General features: G+C 40.9%; 1 protein-coding gene across 22 annotated transcripts in view; it reads left to right on the top strand.

The window, feature by feature from the left end:
* The window catches only part of ttn.1 (titin, tandem duplicate 1), a 173,208-nt gene that overhangs the window by 54,247 nt on the left and 100,492 nt on the right, over positions 1 to 18,469 (top strand). For 12 of the 22 annotated variants that reach the window (XM_041068717.2, XM_055504775.1, XM_041068719.2 and 9 more), the window contains 36 exons: positions 981 to 1,271; positions 1,382 to 1,669; positions 1,908 to 2,018; positions 2,234 to 2,516; positions 2,586 to 2,769; positions 2,952 to 3,032; positions 3,179 to 3,446; positions 3,747 to 3,956; positions 4,258 to 4,335; positions 4,424 to 4,450; positions 4,610 to 4,666; positions 4,766 to 4,810; positions 5,631 to 5,699; positions 6,497 to 6,568; positions 6,712 to 6,789; positions 7,224 to 7,376; positions 7,859 to 7,948; positions 8,102 to 8,185; positions 8,398 to 9,315; positions 9,508 to 9,582; positions 9,849 to 10,841; positions 11,196 to 11,285; positions 11,449 to 11,517; positions 11,682 to 11,762; positions 11,967 to 12,029; positions 12,177 to 12,266; positions 12,578 to 12,613; positions 12,778 to 14,538; positions 14,941 to 14,991; positions 15,636 to 16,034; positions 16,131 to 16,409; positions 16,586 to 16,855; positions 16,927 to 17,066; positions 17,253 to 17,379; positions 17,526 to 17,792; positions 17,900 to 18,166. In XM_041068717.2, coding sequence (XP_040924651.1) covers positions 981 to 1,271; positions 1,382 to 1,669; positions 1,908 to 2,018; positions 2,234 to 2,516; positions 2,586 to 2,769; positions 2,952 to 3,032; positions 3,179 to 3,446; positions 3,747 to 3,956; positions 4,258 to 4,335; positions 4,424 to 4,450; positions 4,610 to 4,666; positions 4,766 to 4,810; positions 5,631 to 5,699; positions 6,497 to 6,568; positions 6,712 to 6,789; positions 7,224 to 7,376; positions 7,859 to 7,948; positions 8,102 to 8,185; positions 8,398 to 9,315; positions 9,508 to 9,582; positions 9,849 to 10,841; positions 11,196 to 11,285; positions 11,449 to 11,517; positions 11,682 to 11,762; positions 11,967 to 12,029; positions 12,177 to 12,266; positions 12,578 to 12,613; positions 12,778 to 14,538; positions 14,941 to 14,991; positions 15,636 to 16,034; positions 16,131 to 16,409; positions 16,586 to 16,855; positions 16,927 to 17,066; positions 17,253 to 17,379; positions 17,526 to 17,792; positions 17,900 to 18,166 — 8,445 coding nt within the window. The remainder of the gene's footprint in view (positions 1 to 980; positions 1,272 to 1,381; positions 1,670 to 1,907; positions 2,019 to 2,233; positions 2,517 to 2,585; positions 2,770 to 2,951; positions 3,033 to 3,178; positions 3,447 to 3,746; positions 3,957 to 4,257; positions 4,336 to 4,423; positions 4,451 to 4,609; positions 4,667 to 4,765; positions 4,811 to 5,630; positions 5,700 to 6,496; positions 6,569 to 6,711; positions 6,790 to 7,223; positions 7,377 to 7,858; positions 7,949 to 8,101; positions 8,186 to 8,397; positions 9,316 to 9,507; positions 9,583 to 9,848; positions 10,842 to 11,195; positions 11,286 to 11,448; positions 11,518 to 11,681; positions 11,763 to 11,966; positions 12,030 to 12,176; positions 12,267 to 12,577; positions 12,614 to 12,777; positions 14,539 to 14,940; positions 14,992 to 15,635; positions 16,035 to 16,130; positions 16,410 to 16,585; positions 16,856 to 16,926; positions 17,067 to 17,252; positions 17,380 to 17,525; positions 17,793 to 17,899; positions 18,167 to 18,469) is intronic. The other 10 variants (XM_029137520.3, XM_029137519.3, XM_041068726.2 and 7 more) reach the window with 10 other exon arrangements.

Genomic DNA, 18,469 nt, shown 5'->3' on the forward strand with positions numbered 1-18,469 from the left:
TGGGGTTCTGTGTGGGCGGCTCGGGTCGTGACACCTGCCCTCCTGGAACTGAAGGTATGTGGACTCCATGGCTACATGGTTTCTTCTCTCCGCTCGACTGGGTGTTTGACTTGACCCGGCTACTCCCATCACCCTGGCTTTCAAAAGTGGCATTGTTCATGCTCCAACGTCTGTCTCACCCCTTTGGTTTGTAATGTTACATTTCAGCCTGTTCGGAGGAGGTTAAACAAATGTATAACATCTGAACACTTGGTTACTATGGTGATAGCCTACTTCCATAGGCAAGGAGATGATGTGGGTACCCCATGGACCTGCAAGAGGCGTTGCATTCCTGAGTCATTACCTATTGGACTATTGATCTACTAAAGACAAATAAGCCGTGGATAGTTTTAAAATGTTACTTAATTGGCTGTGTATTATTCTCTATGTGTGTGTTCTCTGTATTGTATTGTGTTGTGTTGCAACTTGCTGTGTATTGTATTGTACTGTGTTGTATTGCAACTTGCTTCCACTGTCATGATTCAATGCCGGCCAAGCTAGCAGCTGATGAAATTTCTCCATTGTGGGAATAATAACGACATTCAATCTATCTGTCTAGCTATTTGTATTCAGTTACTAAAGCTAACCTTACATTTACTCTCATTTGCTGAGTCCTGTGTGTATACATGAAAGGGAGGAGTTGTATAAGGTTTGTCAAGTTCTGGATCACGCTGCTGGATTTATTGGTGGTTTGAAATGGCCTTTCAGGGACGTAGGGGTCTTTTTCATTTTCATGCCATTCTGATTGATTCTTATGAATATATCTATTCCTTTTTATCAGTAGGCTCGAGTCGGTATCTGTTGGCTTGTGCGTTGCAGCTTGTCTTCATGTTGTATGTGCTGTGGTAAAGGCTCAGTGGCTTTGTAAGTTAGGTATTGATGTTTGAACCATTTCCACAGGCTATAGCTCTGTAATTTCTTATTTTTCATCCCACTAATAGAGCGCAAAGTCCCTCCAAACTTCACCAAGAGGCCCCCTGAGTCCATTGTTGATTCAGTGGATAAGACAGTGAAGCTGGAGGCTCGGGTGTCTGGCTCCCAGCCTCTGGCCATCACCTGGTACAAGGACAACAATGGAATCTATGCCTCTGACAAATATGAGGTATCTTTCAAGAATAATGTGGCCGTGCTGTGTATCAGAGACTGTGTGAGCTCTGACAGCGGCGTATACACATGTGAGGCCTCCAATGAGGCAGGAAAAGCCTCATGCCAGGTGTCTGTCACTATCTCAGGTAATTTATCAGATTTAACTGTGTCTGTATTGTGTTTCTAAAGGCTACTAATAAATAAACTCTTCTGCCGATCATTTTATTGCCCTGCTTCTTTCCAACCACTCCTTCAGAAACTGGCCAGGCTCCCAAATTTGATGTGCCTCTGGAGCCAATGACAGTGAATGAGGGCCAGGAGCTGAGCCTCAAATGTCATGTCACTGGCTCTCCTCCCCTGAACGTTCAGTGGATGAAAGATAGGAGGGAACTGAAGTCTAGCGGAAACACCAAAATCACATTTGCCAGTGGCACAGCCTGCCTGCAGATCAGCTCAGCCTCGAAGACCGATGCTGGAGATTACCTTTGCAAAGCTAGCAATGCCACTGGCAGTGATTTCTGCAAGTCCAGAGTCACTGTGAAAGGTAATAACAAGACTGATGCTTGTTTGTTTTACACAATAAGAACTATGAAATTCTAGAAATGTTGGAGCTAATGCAGTTGATCAGGGGCCAAAGTCTCACCAGACTACCTGTCATGTCGAGTACAGTTACATTCTTTAGCCCCTTCAAATAATAATGGTTTCACTTCAACTGGAGTAACGCTGAGGTTTGAGATTTTTTATGTCTTAACACAGCATCCACTCCTATCATTTGTTTTCAGATAAAGGTGCAAAGGCAGCCCCCACTGAGGCTGCTGCTACAGCTGCTCCAGTAAAAAGACTTGACAACCTTTTCTTCATCGAGGAACCCAAAAAAGTTTTGGTCAATGAGAGTAAGTGTACTCTTACGACACTGTTCTGCACAATAACCTGAACCTGGTGGAACAGGGCTATAGTTTGCTAACTTAGAAATGGGAAAAACAATGGTTGTATCCACAAATTCATTGATTCTGAGTTAAGCTTCTAAGCATTTAACAAAGAAAACAGTCTAAATTAAGGTTAATGGAACAAACATAATAAAAAACATATGTTTACCTGTCACTCGCAGAAGGCACCGCAACCTTCATTGCAAAAATTGGAGGTGATCCGATCCCCAGCGTGAAGTGGATGAAGGGCAAATGGAGACAGATCACTCCTGGTGGTCGTATCTCTGTAGAGCACAAGGGTCAGGATGCCAAACTGGAGATCAGAGACGTAACCAAGTCCGACTCTGGCCATTACAGATGTGTTGCCAGCAACAAGCATGGTGAGATCGAATGCAGTGCAGAGATGGAGGTCACCAAAAAGGAGGAAGTTGAAGCAATTGGAGACTTGAGGACAAGGCTGAAGAAGTAAGCGATTGGAGAAAATCTCCTCTTAGTGACACCACTGTCTCTGATTGTGTCTTAATCCTTTGTCAGGACTCCCTCAAAGCAGAAAAGTCCAAAGAAAGAAGAAGACGTTAACATTGTGGAGCTGCTAAGAGGTCATGACCCCAAAGAATATGAGAGTATCCTGCGGGAACATGGAATCCATGACTATCGAGCCATCCTACAGGCCGTTGAGTTCCTGAAGAAGGAGAAGGAGATGGAGGCTGGAAAAGTGGTAAGAGACACTGTGCTGGTTTTGGAGAATCCAGTTTCTCTAGGGCAAAGGTTCAGTACTGCACAGAGGTCTGAGACATTACACTGTCTTTGGCCCCACTGTCTATACTTTGGCCTCACAACCATAGTTCATAATCAGTGTGACATTATATATTATACATATATTTCTCTGTTTTTTTGCAGGAGCTGGACCATGGTGCTCGAGTGGAGGAAGAAGACATGGCCCACCTGATCCAACAGCTGGAGGGACGCGTTGGCACAGAGGTACAAAAAATAAGAATCTGGTGTTTTAGTCTTAAATAAGTCAATAGGTCAAATATGACACAATCCACTATATTACATTTCATCACAATTAGTCAAACCCCTGTTCCAAAGATGAATCCAGCACTGATAACATGTTGAATCCTCAGCCTGTCACTGTACTGGAAGACATTACTGACCAGGTGACCACTGAGAATGAGAGTGTCATCTTCGAGTGCCGGATCAGTATCAACTACCCAGAGATCACTTTGACCTGGTACAAGGGAACCCAGAAACTAGACAACAGTGACAAATACAGCATCAGCAGTGTGGACGAGCGCCATTACCTGAAGATCAAAAACTGCCAGGCCAAAGATGAGGGCAGCTATCGCGTGGTGTGCGGTCCTCACATCTCTAGTGCCAAGCTCACAGTCGCCGGTAAGACTTGCCGTGTTTGTCTCCATGTCTTGACATGTCTTCTGGACACTTGTCTTTATGTCTTCAATGTGCCTTCATGTCCTACACCTTAAATTGATTATGTGTAGCTGGCTACAAGACAAATAAGTTTTGTGACCCAGAAACTCACATATTGTATTTGTGTTTCGTGGGTTTGTGTTTTTCTTGTGTCTCAGTTTTACCTGAAACTGAAAGCTTCCAAAATAACAACAGACTGATGTTATTAACTAACCTTGAATCTAACAATGAAATTCAAAGTTAACTTTGATAATCTGGTTTTAGTTGACCAAATTCAGTTCACTAAATGCATCCAAAGCATTGAGGTCAGCGAACGCCACACTGCAACCTTCGAGTGCGAGTTGTCCTTCGATAACGCCACCGTCACGTGGTACAAAGACTCGTGGGAGCTCAAAGAAAGTCCAAAATATAACTTCAGGACTGAGGGCCGACAGCACTTCATGACTATCCGCAATGTAACTGCAGAGGACGAAGGTTTGTTAACTATCAGAAAAGCGTATTGAAGATTGAAGCTGCTCAGTCATTATAGCAGCTCATGTTTTGTGGAAAATCATTACTTTAAAACTGATATATAAAAATAATAATTGTGATAATACTGTATATCATATAAAACAGACTAGACACTAGGCAATCATTTGAAACACATGCATTAGCAGTTTGCTCACTGGCTACAACTGTACAGTAGAAACAGAGGTTTCCCGCCAATCACTCTGACGTAGTGTGATTCCACTGGGCTTCTACTGTGAATTAAAGTAAGAAATCTTAATCCCATCAGGTGTTTACTCTGTGATTGCTTGTCTGGAGCCGATGGGAGAGGCTCGAAGCACAGCAGAGCTTTGTCTGTCAGGCAAAGGTCTGTACCTCATCACACTGAAGTGGCCAAAGCTAATGTTAGTGGCACCTGCAGTGGTTGTAACATGTTTTACCTTGTCCCTCCACAGAGACTGTGTTAGCAAAGGTTCCACAGGGTGAGTGCTTACGTGACAGTGAAACTGAACACGTGTTTAGTGTTTCATTAAATTGAATACAGATGGGAAAATATTATTATTTCAATGTGTGAAGAAGGGAATGTGAGTTTCAAATAAGCCCGACATAAACTGAAGCTGTGATTGTGGCTAAACATTTAGACACCCCAGATATGTCAGTTCAACTACCACCAACACACTCAATGGTTGTTTTCGAAGGTAAGTCTTGGCCACTTTACACCAATAAAAATTCACTTTAACCCTCTAACTAGCTTGAGACAGTTGGTCTCAATCATACATTTCTGTTTCTGTCAAAAGATCTTTCTGAATCTTATCACTATGAAGGGAGAACCGAAGCCCAAGGTACAAAGTGTTGATCCTGCTGCCTCTTATTATCCACACTTCCTGCTTGAAGAAATGTAACTCATTCACCTGCCATCATTAAACAAAACACCATGTCCCTCATTCCTGAACTTTAACCATCATCCTCTTCATCTTACTGTAACTTTCATCCTAAATAATTGTGGGAGAATACATGAATTAATGTCTCTAATATATAATAAGCTGTTTCCTAAAATTTTCTTCTTGTAAAATTAGATGATCAAATACTTTTTAAATAGAAACAAGTGCAGAGAAGGATTACTGCAGTGAAAAACAAGATAAATTGTGAGATCAACCTCAAACTAAATTCACTAAACTTAAATGTAGTAAATAATACTTGAAGAAAAAAATCATAATAAAATTTTACTGGGTTGTTTTAGATGTCATTTTAGAGACATCAAACAAAACGTTGTCCAGATCAAAAAAAAAAAAAATTTAATTATCTAGTTTATCTCAGAATCTCAATCTTTTTTGCGTAATCCTCGTCTAAACTCTGCATTTTGAACACAGATCACTTAACTGTTGATTGTCCTTCAATGATCTGATGTAGATCGCCAAAGTCTCATAATAGAAAAATATGGGTATCAATATTATCTTGAAAATCCTAGTCTTCTTTATGAAGGCTCATCATATGCTGTGTCTGTCTGTTCTTCTGTCCATATGTTGTTTTTTCATCAGTGACTTCATCTTCCTTCTCTACATCTTTGGTCATTTGTAATGTAGCTTATCCGTTTCATTCGCCCTTAATCTTCTCAAACAGCACAGCTAGGGTTGTTTCTAAGTTCTTTTTTTCCTTCACCAGAAGAGAAAAGGCCTGTTGAAGAGATAGTTGAGAAGACTCAGTTTGAAACAATAGAAGAAATCTCTGAAGGTACAGTTGCTTCTAGGAATCAGGCAAGCAGGCTTGTGGCTGTTGAACTCGGCTTATGGCGATGACATAGCAATGTTGTTAGCTGCCATGTTTGTGTGTACAAGGCTTCACAACATGTTGCTTGTTTACACCAAATCGCGACCCAATAAAACCCCCATATGTTTTGATTTAACCAGTGAAATTGTGAAATCGTAACTCTCATAAGTCACAGCCATTCTTACTTTGATCACTAACTTACGTCTGCTCCAAAGCTCAACTGCAGCTGAAAAACCAAAATAATAATTTTTTTGCAGCCTAATGCTGTCTCAGCTCTTAGTGGAGTCGCATGTCCCTGGTTGCATAACATCTGAAACCTCTCTGAGAGGGATGGAGACCAACAAAGTACAGGGTGATACAGAAAAACACGAACTTTTTATGTATTGTATACAGTTCAAAGTTCCCATTTTTCTGTGTGACCCCATACTATTTAGGGGCGGAGAAGACAGAATGGCAACCAGCCTTCAGCCCAGTGCAACAGGTGTTAGCGAAATCCAATTGTTGGTTGCAACTCAGTTGCAACCCTCTGTTTACAACCTTGTTGTAAACAGAGGGTTACACAAGTTTCTTTCTTAAGCGTCTGTGCATGTTTGACAATATGACCCCTGTCTTCATGTGTCTCGTATTCATGTTTCTGTTTCCTCATCTCTCTCTTGAGTGGGTTGTAACCCTCATTTGAGCTTTCTGTTCAGTAAAGCGCAATAGGTAGAGACTAGAGGGTGGCCATTGGTGTTTAATGTGAACTTTCTTGATCTTTCAAGTTTCCAAGGTGTACATGAGACCAGGGGAGAAAGCCTCTGAGCCGTCAGCTCTGCCTGCAGCTCCAGTCAAAGGTATCTGCCTTACCTCACACTTTGGAGTTCTGTCACATTAGTGTCATTTATTTCTCTAAACTAAATAAACTAATGCTTTAGATATTCTTGATATTTGTCTTTGCAATGGTCAGAAAATTGAAATCAGTGATAATTTTTTAAAGTACCTGAAGTGAAGGAGTTAAAGCCTGAGGTAACTGTTGCTGCTCTGCCTCGGAGAGAAGAACCCACAACTCCACAAGGTAATGTTTCGACTTCCTGTTTGTGATTTTATTTGGTTATAAGTCTTTGGCTCACTTTCTTTATTCTTCATATTAAATATGAAAGTCGCATGGACCCTTTTCAAATCACATGTCTGTATGAGCAAAGAACTTTACTGTCAGCTAAGATTAATAGTAACAACTAATTTAAATCTACTATATTTATGCAGTATTAATATACTGTATGCTTTGTTTTTCACTATTTTAAGAATCTACACTTTAAGTTTAAAGTATTAGTGCCTTGACAACTTTTAGTCCTTGATTACTTGACCTAATGTTGCTCAGAAGGATCTTACTGTGTTCTTGATACTCTGTCCATCTGTTGTTTGTGTGTTTTTATCTACTTCTTTACCTCTTGCACTCTTAAAAATCTGCACTCAGTTGACTTACTGTAATATTTTCTGTTAATCCTGAAGAGTCTATGGTATACACTGAGCCAGAGCCCAAGCCACCAACAGCAGAGCTAAAAATGGTTCTTCCCCAGCCCAAAGGGGCCAAAGTGAAGCCTGAACCTGAATCACCTAAAATTGAACCTGTCAAGAAACCTATGGAATCTCCTAAACCAAGAGGTAAAAATGGTACATTGCTAGACTTGCTTTACTGCTACTTCACCTGGGAAGTTACTGCATTGCCCTCCTTGTGGAAGCAGTTGACAGGTGTACATCTTAAACATGTTTGTGTGAATGTTAAATGTCCTTTACTACTAACCTCTTCAGTGATTGGGCATTAAACATATTTGGTATTTAACTGGAGCTGACTAAATGTGGCCTGTACATCTGAAACTTTGTTATTGTTACGTGTCAGTGGTAACTGCAGATTACTTCTCCAGAGTCAAAGAGCTCTTTACTCTATAGAGCTTATTAATGTATGTTCATCTTATTATTGTTACTTGCTCCAGTTTATGTTGTGTGTTATCCACAGATATGTCTGATTAGCTTGTTAAGCACTCAATACAGTGAAGTCTTGAAATAATTATTTTTTGTACCTCTTAGTTTCTGAAATTACAGTATATGTGATATATATATATATATATATAAAATGTTATTTGAAGCACAAGAACCACCAAAACCAAAGGAGCCTGCTGTTCAGCTGCCTACAACCAAGATTACTCCCTCAACACTGGAATGTGTAAGCACTAAAGGTATTGATCAAGATCTTCAATTGTCCTAAATAATTCCCTTTTGAATCTTCTTTTAGTCTTTGAATACAATTATAGAGAGTGTCATCTTTGACTGCATATTAGTGTTGGGCATCACTGTTGGTTAAACTATACGCAATGTTTCTTACCTGCAAGATTTATCCGGACCAGAGGAACCTGTAGTTTATGCATCGGCACCAATGGTCATTCCAGCCAAGGCTGAAGCTGGGACAAACAAAGGTACTGCAAAGATCAGGTTGATGAAGGCCTTGCTGCCCTGCTTTGTTTTGCCGGTGTATTATTAAGTGAAATCTCAGCTTTTCAAACGTTCTTTTTTGATCATCTTTAAATGTGCTAAGCACTCATTGGAGTGGAAGTAGCACTTTTTACTTTTTTCCCCAATATGGTAGATGGTAAGATAATAATTTTGTATATATGCATGTTCTTCTAAGTTATCTCACAGCCAAAGACACTGGAACCGGTAGAAATGAAGTATTCTGCTGAAACTGAACAAGGAGAATCAAAGACAGTTCTTCAAGTTAGAAAGAAATTGCCACAAGCACTGAAAAAGCCTCCGGACGAACTAAAGATAATGAAAGCTCCAGAAGCATCAAACAAGATTCCTGAAGAACCAAAGAATGTTCCAGAAGCATCAAAGATGGTTCTGGAGGAACCAAATAGGGTTCCAGAAGCATCAAAGAAGGTTCTGGGAGAACCAAAGAAGGCTGCAGAAGCATCAAAGACGATTCTGGAAGGACCGAAAAAGATGCCAGAAGCATCAAAGAAGATTCTAGAAGCATCAAGCAAGGATCTGGAAGAGTTAAAAAATGTTCCAGATGCATCAAAGATGGTTCCGGAAGAACCAAAGATGGTTCCGGAAGAATCAAAGAAGGTTCCAGAAACATCAAAGAAGGTTCTGGGAGAACCAAAGAAGGCTGCAGAAGCATCAAAGACGTTTCTGGAAGAAACAAAAAAGCTGCCAGACACATCAAAGATGGTTCCAGAAATATCAAAGATTCTAGAAGCATCAAGCAAGGTTCTGGAAGAGCTAAAATATGTTCCAGAAGCATCAAAGATGGTTCCGGAAGAACCAAAGAAGGTTCCAGAAGCATCAAAGAAGTTTCTGGAAGAACCAAAAAAAGGTCCAGAAGCATCAAAGAAAGCTTCAGAGGAACCAAACAAGATTCCAGAAAAACTAAAGACAAAGCAGAAAGAGCCACTAATGGTCAGCGAAAAAACAAAAAGGGATACAGAAGAACCAAGACAGACAGTGGTAGAAAAAAAGGATTCAGAAGAACTGACAGTTGTTCCAGTACTAATGAAACCAGTCACATATCTTCCAACACAAGCTCAAGATCTTCAGCAACAAGGTAGATACGTCAGCAAAAAGACAAGTTTGATATGTCATTATAACTTATTAGTCATCTTGATTTCTTGACTCAACATTGGTCCAGTTTGTTCTAAGATGCTGGTAGAGAAATCTACATGTTTTGTCCAAGTGTCTGTGCTTGTGTGTGCTGACTGCTAGTTACATATCCCATATCATATTGATTATTAAACAGTAAAACAGAGGGAGCTGCAACAGGAAACATCAGCACTGGCAAAACAACTGCTGGAGATGGAAGCACCTGTCAAAGGTACGCTGCATCTTTCTGTTGACAGATGGTACTTTAACATCAGTTCCATTGGTTGGGGTTTATTTTAAGTTATTCCCTGTGGAAATCTTAGCAGTCCAGCTAAAACATCAGTCATATAAGCAGTTCTAAAGATGTTTGTTTGTTAATACAATTACAGGCCACATGCTTTACTGAAATAAGTTGTTATGTGTGTTTTGTTGTTTTTGTCCCTGACACCGCTCCATGGTGCAAATCTTCAATCTTGGGTCACATCTTAAAATGACAAGTTTTCCTGAGGAGTAATCTTACACAAACAACAGGAGTGGTTGAAGGACTGAGCAAAGCTGTGGCTGAAGAGGAAGGAATGTATAGAGAAAAACTAAAAGTCAGAGACCTAATGGAAGAAGACCTCTCTACAAGAAACACCAATGACCAGCAGAAACTGAAGGCCTTTGTACCACATGAGGGAGACAACTTAAAAGACAAAGCTGTGAACTGGAGGTCTGTCTCTCCTCAGCTCAAGGACGCTAATGTCCTTTCACGTCATTGCGAGCACACAGAACACACTGAATCACTTGTATCACTACATCATCAAGAAACACAAGAGGAAACTGTCTCTACATTGGAGGATCTTGGTAATCTAAGAGTCCCACAAACATCTAAAGTAAAAGTTGTGCATTTAAAGAAAGCTGACTCTGTTGAACTGGTCAAAGTTTCATCTAAAACACCCAAATCTGAGTCAACATTTCTTCACAAAACCACCATCTGTGCTGAGACAAACCTGATGCCAACTAAATACACTGAGTCTCTGAAGGACCATATCATGTCCAGAGTTTCAGGAGACACATTATCTGTGGAGACACAAACACCTCAGTTAGAAGCTAAATCATTTAAAGAGGCAGCTTCTCTAGCAGGTAGGAAACTATCACACCCGCTATCTGTTTCAATCCATATACCTGAGAAAACAGTCTCTGTTGACGAAGAAATCTCACTACCAGAGAAAAGTGGTCTGTCTACAAAAGTGCCTGTCACACCTTCTAAATTAGATGTTCCTGAAGAAATTACCTTCTTCAAGAAAACATTTCTAAAAGACAAAGCTCCTCTCACTGAGAAAGATGTTTTACCTAAACAACCCACACAAGTCTTGGCCCCCACTGTTGGTTCTTATGAAGAGACACAATCTACTTTACTAAACTTCACTAAACAAGCTTCAACTGAACTTCCATCATCAGCAGATCATCAGGAAGCACAGCCATCTGAAAGACAAAGTGATCAGAAAGGTACCTTGTTTGAGCCGCACAGCTTCCGTGGGCATCATCATGAGCGACCTTGAATACATCTAACAATTGTCCCACATCTCTGTATGTGGTCTTTGAGCCTTCAGGTCCTACTGTCAGTCATGCATGTCCATTGCCTTTCTAAAATATGTGTATGTAGCTGTTCTTTCTGTTACTCTACCAAGAAAACTTCATCTATTTACCTCTTTATTGTTGCGGATGCTCTTCCCCATCTTTGTCATCATTGTTTGAAGTGGTCCATGTCTGTGACATTTTTTGATACTGCAAGTTCATGTAAGTAAGTAAGTCTGAGCATGTTTGTCTTGGTTCTGATCTTGGTATCTTGTATTTCGGAAGTGTCTCCTTCAGAAGAGAAGAAAGCACCAGCACCAAAACCTTCACCTCCTCCTGTTCCAGCTCTGACAGGAAAAGTGGCTCCTCCTGCAGGTAGACTTTGTATTCTGCTTGTCTTTGCAGACTTCTGAAGTCAACCATATTGTTATCGTCTTAATGTTTTTTGTGTTTGTAATTGTCCATGTTTCTCTTTTTGTGTTTATTAAACTGTCTTTCATCCTGGTAATAAACTTGGCATCTTGTTTTCCATCTAAAGTATCTCCCCTGGGGGAGAAGAAACCATCTGTGCCAGCACCACCAAAGCCTTCTCCACCTCCTCCTTCAGGTAGTTTCTTTACTTGAGTTTGTACTGTAGGTTGTTGTCTCTTTTGCTTATTGCTCAGGCCTCTCATAATTTCTTTTTAACTCTGTTTTTAGTCTCCAGTGTCTTGCATTGGCCCACTGTCTCTTTTTGTCTTGGTCTAAATCTTGGCATGTTGTATTTTTAAGTGTCCCCTCCATTAGAGAAGAAACTATCTGCCCCAGCATCACAGCCCGCAACTCCTGTAGCCAAAGTCGTTTCTCCTGCAGGTAGATCTTTCAGTTTGCTTTCTGATTGTTCCCTGTTGATATGGTCTAGTTGTTTTCTTATTCATTTTTGTCCTAACAGTCTTTTTCATCCATGTAAACATTTCTTGTTGTTGTTGTTTTAATCTCTTTAATTTATCTTTATGTGTTGTCACTTTATATGTTATGACATGTTTCTGGTCTCTTGTATTCCTGTGGCTTCTCCAGAGGAGAAGGAACCATCTCCACCAATAAAAGAGCCTTCAGCAGAAAAGGTCCTTTCTCTCGCAGGTAGTTTCTTCTGTTTAAAGCCCTTATTCTTCCCTCAGACCTCTTTGATCTAAATTTTTGTCACTTTTGTTAACCACCTGTAAGTTTTGATTGTTAACTGTTAGACAGATCTTAGCCATTAATTTAATCAAGTTGAAATTCTTGTAGCTCAAGCTGCACCTGTGGAGAAGAAACTGTTTCCACCAGCCATAAAGGCTGAACCTTCTCCTGTGTCAGATGAATTATCTCTACCAGAAGGTAATGTCTGCTGTGTAACAACATTCGTATTGATCTTTTATGTGTCTTTTACATCGGTGTCATGAAAACAAATATTAGCTTTGATTTGACATGATTTACTTGCAATGACACATAATGTTGACACAAGAGAAAGACACTGTGTTTGTTGTTCACCTTTAGTCTTTGCGTTTAATGTTCTGACCAAAAGTGGAAAACAAAATGTGTGCGACACTCAAGTATCTGCTTGTCTTAAAGAAACCTTCTTCTTTATGTGCTTTTCTATCCCTGTTGTGTTCTTCATTCTTTTATTGATCATATTGATATTCTTGCAGACAAAGAACCAGTTTCTGCACCTGGACCAACCAAAGGTATAATGCACCAGCTCTCTGATTGTGTAACAAACAATGTAGAATGTACATTACTATCTGTGTTTTTCGCTCACACTTTGGTGTTGGGTGTGCTGTAGCAGTGTTTATTTTCCTGTTGGTCTGTATGTTGTTTATAAAAGGTCTGTTTACTGCCTTAACTACAGTGACACCTCTTGGAAAAATGGGTAAGGTTTCCATTGAGGAGAAAAAAACACCTAAATCACCTAAGATGGGAAGCAGATTTACTAGACTATCTACAGAGAAAGAACCAGAACCAGAGTTCATTAGGCTGAAGAAGATTCCCATGAAAGCTCCTGCACCTGAGAAACACGTTGTAACTCAGAAAGCTGAAGTGACAAGGCACTGTACTTCAGAATTAATAGTTCATGGACTTCACGACAGAGAAGACAGAGAGATTATAACACTTGGAAGAACTGAACCGGTCTTCACAGCAGAAGAGGAGTTGATTAATTTAGGCCAGTTTGAGGAAGTTGAAAAAGTTTTATTTAAACAAAATGCTGAGAAAGACATTCGGACAACAACTCTAAAATCAAATAAAGTGGAGGAGCTTGAAGTGCAAAGTGTAGACAAGAAGAAAATTACTACATTGCCAAATGCACAGGAGCAGAAAAAATCAGTTAAACTAAAATCATTTGAAAAACCTGGAAAGCCAGAAGAAGAACCCCCCAAGATAATGCTGAAAAAGGTTTCAGCAAAGCCCAGAGAGGCCAAAAAGGAAGTCACAACTCATAATGTTGGAGTGACAAGGCATCATGACACTGAATCGATGGTTCAAAAGCTCCAACAGAGAGCAGACAGGGAGGTAGTAACATTTAGCAGGAGTGAACAAGTCACAGGCCCTGAAGATGCATCAGTACTGGATCATATGGAGAAACCTGAACAACTAAGGCCAAATAATGAGAAATCAACATGGAAAAGAACTCCCAAACCACTGAAGGATGTCGAACCTGGCCTTCATTTAACTAAAAAGAAAATAAAGACATTTCCTAAGAAAGATGAGCAAAAAGAAGTGACACTTAAACCATTTGAAAAGCCTCCGAAATCCAAAGAACTTGAGTCTCCAACACCTAAAATGGAAGCTGGGTCAAAGACACATACTGAATATATTCTATGTAAGAGAGGTGAGATGCTTCAGAGAGATCAACCCACTGCTGCCACAAAACATAGAAAAGATGCTCCCTCAACAGCTCCAGATTTCATTCAAGACAGGAAAGAGATGTCAGTAGTTAAGCGTGAAAAGCATAGACCTGCAGCCCAGGTTCATAAAATAGGAGAGAAAAAAAAGCCAATAGAACCGGAAATATCCAGCCTCTGTGAAATTCCTCTGGAGCAAAAAGAACCACCAGTTAGGCAAGTTGAAAAGACTGCAACACCCATAAAGGAGAAGGAAAACGTACTTAAAAAAGATAGTGAAGTCAAAAAGAATCAATCTAGAGGAGGTAGGGATGAGATAGAAAATAAACCCCTCAACTCCACTAAGCAGCTTAAAAAGACACCATCCCCAAAAGCTCATATGACAAATTCTATAGACACAGAAGAAGAAATTGCCATTGAGGAAAAGCCAAGTGCTGAAAAAGCCACAAGGATTAACACAACAGTTTCACCGCAGGACTCTAGAGAAGGTGTAAAACTCCAAAAACTCCCCAAAAAGCCTTCACAGCATGATGTGTCAGAACAAGAGGAGCTCAGTAGAGCATCTGTGCCCCTGGTGAAGGAGGTCTCTCCTCGTGCTGTGCAGTTAAAAAAAGTGCTGACCCAGCCAGAGGAGGAAGTGCAGGCTGAAGAAGGGCCAGTCGAGGAGGAAGAGGAGGCCTGGGGCTGGGAGCTAGTTCTTTCAGAAAACTGGGAAAGTGAAGGGGTGAATGGGGCGTTGGAGGCTCCAGGCATGCCCGGCGGTAAACGAGGTGAGACGAAGGCTAACTGATGCATTTGGAAGCCTTTCATTCCATCTGAGGCAGCTCATCTAATCCTCATCACGGTGGAGTGGTCCATCTGGTGTTCGTATAGACTCTATGTGTGCAGTCGCTCTCTGTCGCTATTTGTTGTGACTTTCTTATGTTGTACATCAAATGTATCATTCACATCAGTTGCTATTCTTCATGCCTTTTACCAGCCTTTACATTGTTTGCACGTGTTTCTTATGTTCCAGTATTCTTCCATTTGTCATGCATTTCACTCCATGTTCTTCCTGTTTATCATAATTATTGTCATGTGAAAGTACTGTATATATTTGACTTTTTGCTGGGTTACTTGCACCAACAACAAGCTTTCATCTAAAAATCTAAATCTTATTATTCCTTGTCCAGAGGGAAAACCAACAGAGGAGCCACCAAAAGGCAGAGGCAGAGGATTTGGGGGTGAGATCAAACAGTAGATACTGTGTACTAATGGATTTGCTTTTTGAAGCTATTCAACTTGCTTCATTCACACCTGTTTTTAATGTCTGAGCGGTTTTAATGTTTTGTCCATTTACACAATATCTCATTATAAAACTCTAGAGTCTTGATTACCTAAAATGCAAGTAAACTGCCTTTCATGAAGCTAATTACGAAGAGCATTATACACAACACAACTAAATAGTATTATATAGAAAACCAAATCGAGTCCACTTGAGTATCAGTAACATCAATGAAAAGGAAACGTCCAAAGCGAAGTGCAGGGTGGGTGGCCATCTGCCTTACCCAGTTGGAGAAAAGAGAAAAGAACAACAATCTTTATATCTATCATAGTTACTGTACTAGCTGGGAATTATCTGTGTCTGTATCTTACTATTTGTGTTGTCTCATGTTTGTGGTTTTTGCCATCACTGCAGTCTCCTGCACCAGTCTTAACAGAAATGTCTATTGTGTACCAATAATAGTAAAAACCGGTGATACTAATTTAATGTCACTCTATGTGAGGCTGAGTAATGCATAAAAGCTAAGCATCATTACATCATCCAGTTCCTCGTTACTTAGATAAGTGAAACTAACTGCATAAGTTTCTGTATTTGATGTTGCAGCAAGACAAACCCCGTCCCCCGGTGATGGTGGGAGGGGTCGGGGCCTGAAGCCTGGCGGAAAAGGTCCATCACCTCCCGAAGAACCCTTTGGAGGATTCAAGCTCAAGGCTGTACCTCTGAAGTTCATCAAGAAGCTTCAAGATATTGTGCTGCAGGAGGCCGAGTCCATCGGCTCATCTGCTGTGTTTGAGTGTGAGGTGTCGCCCTCCACTGCCATCACGTCCTGGATGAAAGACGGCAGCAACCTACGTGAGGGCCCCAAGCATAAGTTCACTTCTGATGGTAAAGACCGCAAGTTGAATATTATAGATGTCCAGCTGTCAGACACTGGTGAATATACCTGTGTGGCAAAGAATGCTGGAAAGGAAATATCATGCACAGCCAAGCTCATTGTTGAAGGTAAGCTGAAGAGGTTGTATGTGGGGAAACGTTGTGGCTAGATTAAAACCAATACACCATGTGCATCATGGTTTTAATCTTTCTGTCTTTGTGTAGAGCTTCCTGTAAAATGGCTGAAAGATCTGGAACCCGAGACAACATGCATGAAGGGTCAACCTATGTACCTAACCTGTGAGCTGAACAAAGAGCGAGATGTCATTTGGAAGCGTAACGGTCAAGTCCTGAAGACACAGGCTGGAAAAGTGGCCATTAACATCATTGGCATGCAGCAGGCAGTAACCATCCAGAACGCCACAGACGAGGATGCTGGCATATACACTTGTGAGGTAGACGGACAGGAGGATGTCAAGACTACAACCAACGTCAAAGTGATGGGTAATGTTCAGCGTTAAGTCTGCCTATTATTACTGATTTCTTATTATAGCCCAGTGAATCAGTGTGTCTGAGATGAAGCTAATGTAGATGTTATGATGTGTACATGACTTGGGATTTTACAGTAACAGGATATCATAATCAACCTACCAATGGCTGAGATGTCTTTGTGTTGTTAGAAATCATCAAAGACTGGCTGGTGAAGCCTCTGAGAGACCAGCATGTGAAACCAAAGGCCAAGGCCACATTCAAATGTGAGCTGTTCAAGGACACTCCCAACTGGAAGTGGTTCAAAGGGGAGAATGAACTGGCTCCCTCTGACAAGGTGGAGATTATTAAAGATGGAAAGGACATGACACTGGCCATCAACAGCTGCCAGCCCGATGATGTGTCAGACTACACCATAGAGGTTGAGGACCGCAGATATACAGCTAAACTGACTCTTGGAGGTTGGTGAAATATACAAGACACACTCAAAAAGAAAACGTTCAAAACAGTTAACAAAGTCTTCTAATTCCAGAGCGTGAAGCAGAAATCTTGAAGCCTCTGTCCAGCATGGAAGTGTTTGAGAAAGAAGAAGCACACTTTGACACTGAAATATCTGAGGACGATGTTGTTGGTGAATGGAAACTCAGAGGCCAGGTTTTGATAAGATCTCCGGTAAGATTTTATGACAAGTGATAACAATAGCCAAAAATGTTCTTTACCTAACTGGTACACTATAAGGCTTTTCATTACATGTAGGAGTTGTTGCTTTCAGCCTGATCTCTCAACATTAAATCTGAAATATTTGTTACATGCTGTACACTGGTATGAAAAGTCCAGTTTCTTCTCTTTGTTCTTTAGACGTGTGACATCAAAGCTGAAGGCACAAAACGCTTTCTTACACTGAAAAACGTCCGGCTGGATCAGGCTGGTGAAGTGTCCTACCAGGCTCTGAATGCCATGACCAGCGCTATGCTCACGGTCAAAGGTAGAGAAATTACATCTTACTTGCTGTCTGTATCACAAGTAGCTGCAATTGTTGGTCTTTGAAATCAGAGGTTTTGGTGAATCGGTAAGAAAAGCGTGGTCTGTGTTGCTGCTTTTTCTGATTAACTGGTAACTCGCACCTCCCAGAGATCGAAATGGGCTTTGTCAACCCACTGACGGACATTTCTGTGGCTGAAAAGAAACAGGCTAAGTTTGAATGTACCATCAACAAGGATGTGCCAAAGGTCATGTGGTTCAGGGGGACGGAAATTATCACCCCAAGTCCTAAATATGAAATAATTGATGATGGAAAGAAACACATGCTGGTCATAAATGGCTGTGAGTTTGACGATGAGGCTCAGTACACGATCGAGGTGTTGGGTCAAAAAAGTACTGCTCAGTTGCTGGTGGAAGGTAAGTGGGAGATGCCCGCTTGATGATGGCATTCAGTGTTCATGGCGTGGAAGCAGCGAGTGGCAACAACCTGCTCTGTTTGTGTGCACTCACATGATGTATTCCAGGCATGAGGTTCAAATTTGTCCAGCACATTAAGGACCAAACAGTCAAAGAAGGTAATACGGCACGGTTTGAGGTCGAGATGAGCCATGAAAACGTGCCGGTGGTTTGGTACAGAAATGAAGTCAAACTCCACGTAAGCCGAAACGTGGTGACGCATGTGGAAGGAAAAAAACACACTCTGGAAATGAGGATGCTCACTCTAGATGATACCTGTCAGGTTAAGGCCGAAGCCAAAGGAATTTACTCCATTGCAAAACTGACGGTTCTAGGTAACAGCTCTCTTTTGTGCCTTTCATTCTGAGGCTGCACAGTGAATCAGTACCCGCCACAAACAGCTTAAATTGTAACTGTGATGCTTTAAAACTGTTTTTTTGTGTTTGTCCATACAAACATCAAAAACAAAGATCTTCCCTTTACATTAGGCTTTTCTTTGTTTTTTATAACCAAGTTTAGTTTCCTGCTCCTGTGTTAACCTCATACTAGAGCTTAAATAGTTTAACAACTAGCAGAATTACATTACACAGGGATTGTTATTGAAGGGATAATTGTTCACACAGCCACACCTGCCTGTA

This window comes from Betta splendens, chromosome 21, assembly GCF_900634795.4.
Source record: "Betta splendens chromosome 21, fBetSpl5.4, whole genome shotgun sequence".
NCBI classification, from domain to species: Eukaryota; Metazoa; Chordata; class Actinopteri; order Anabantiformes; family Osphronemidae; genus Betta; species Betta splendens.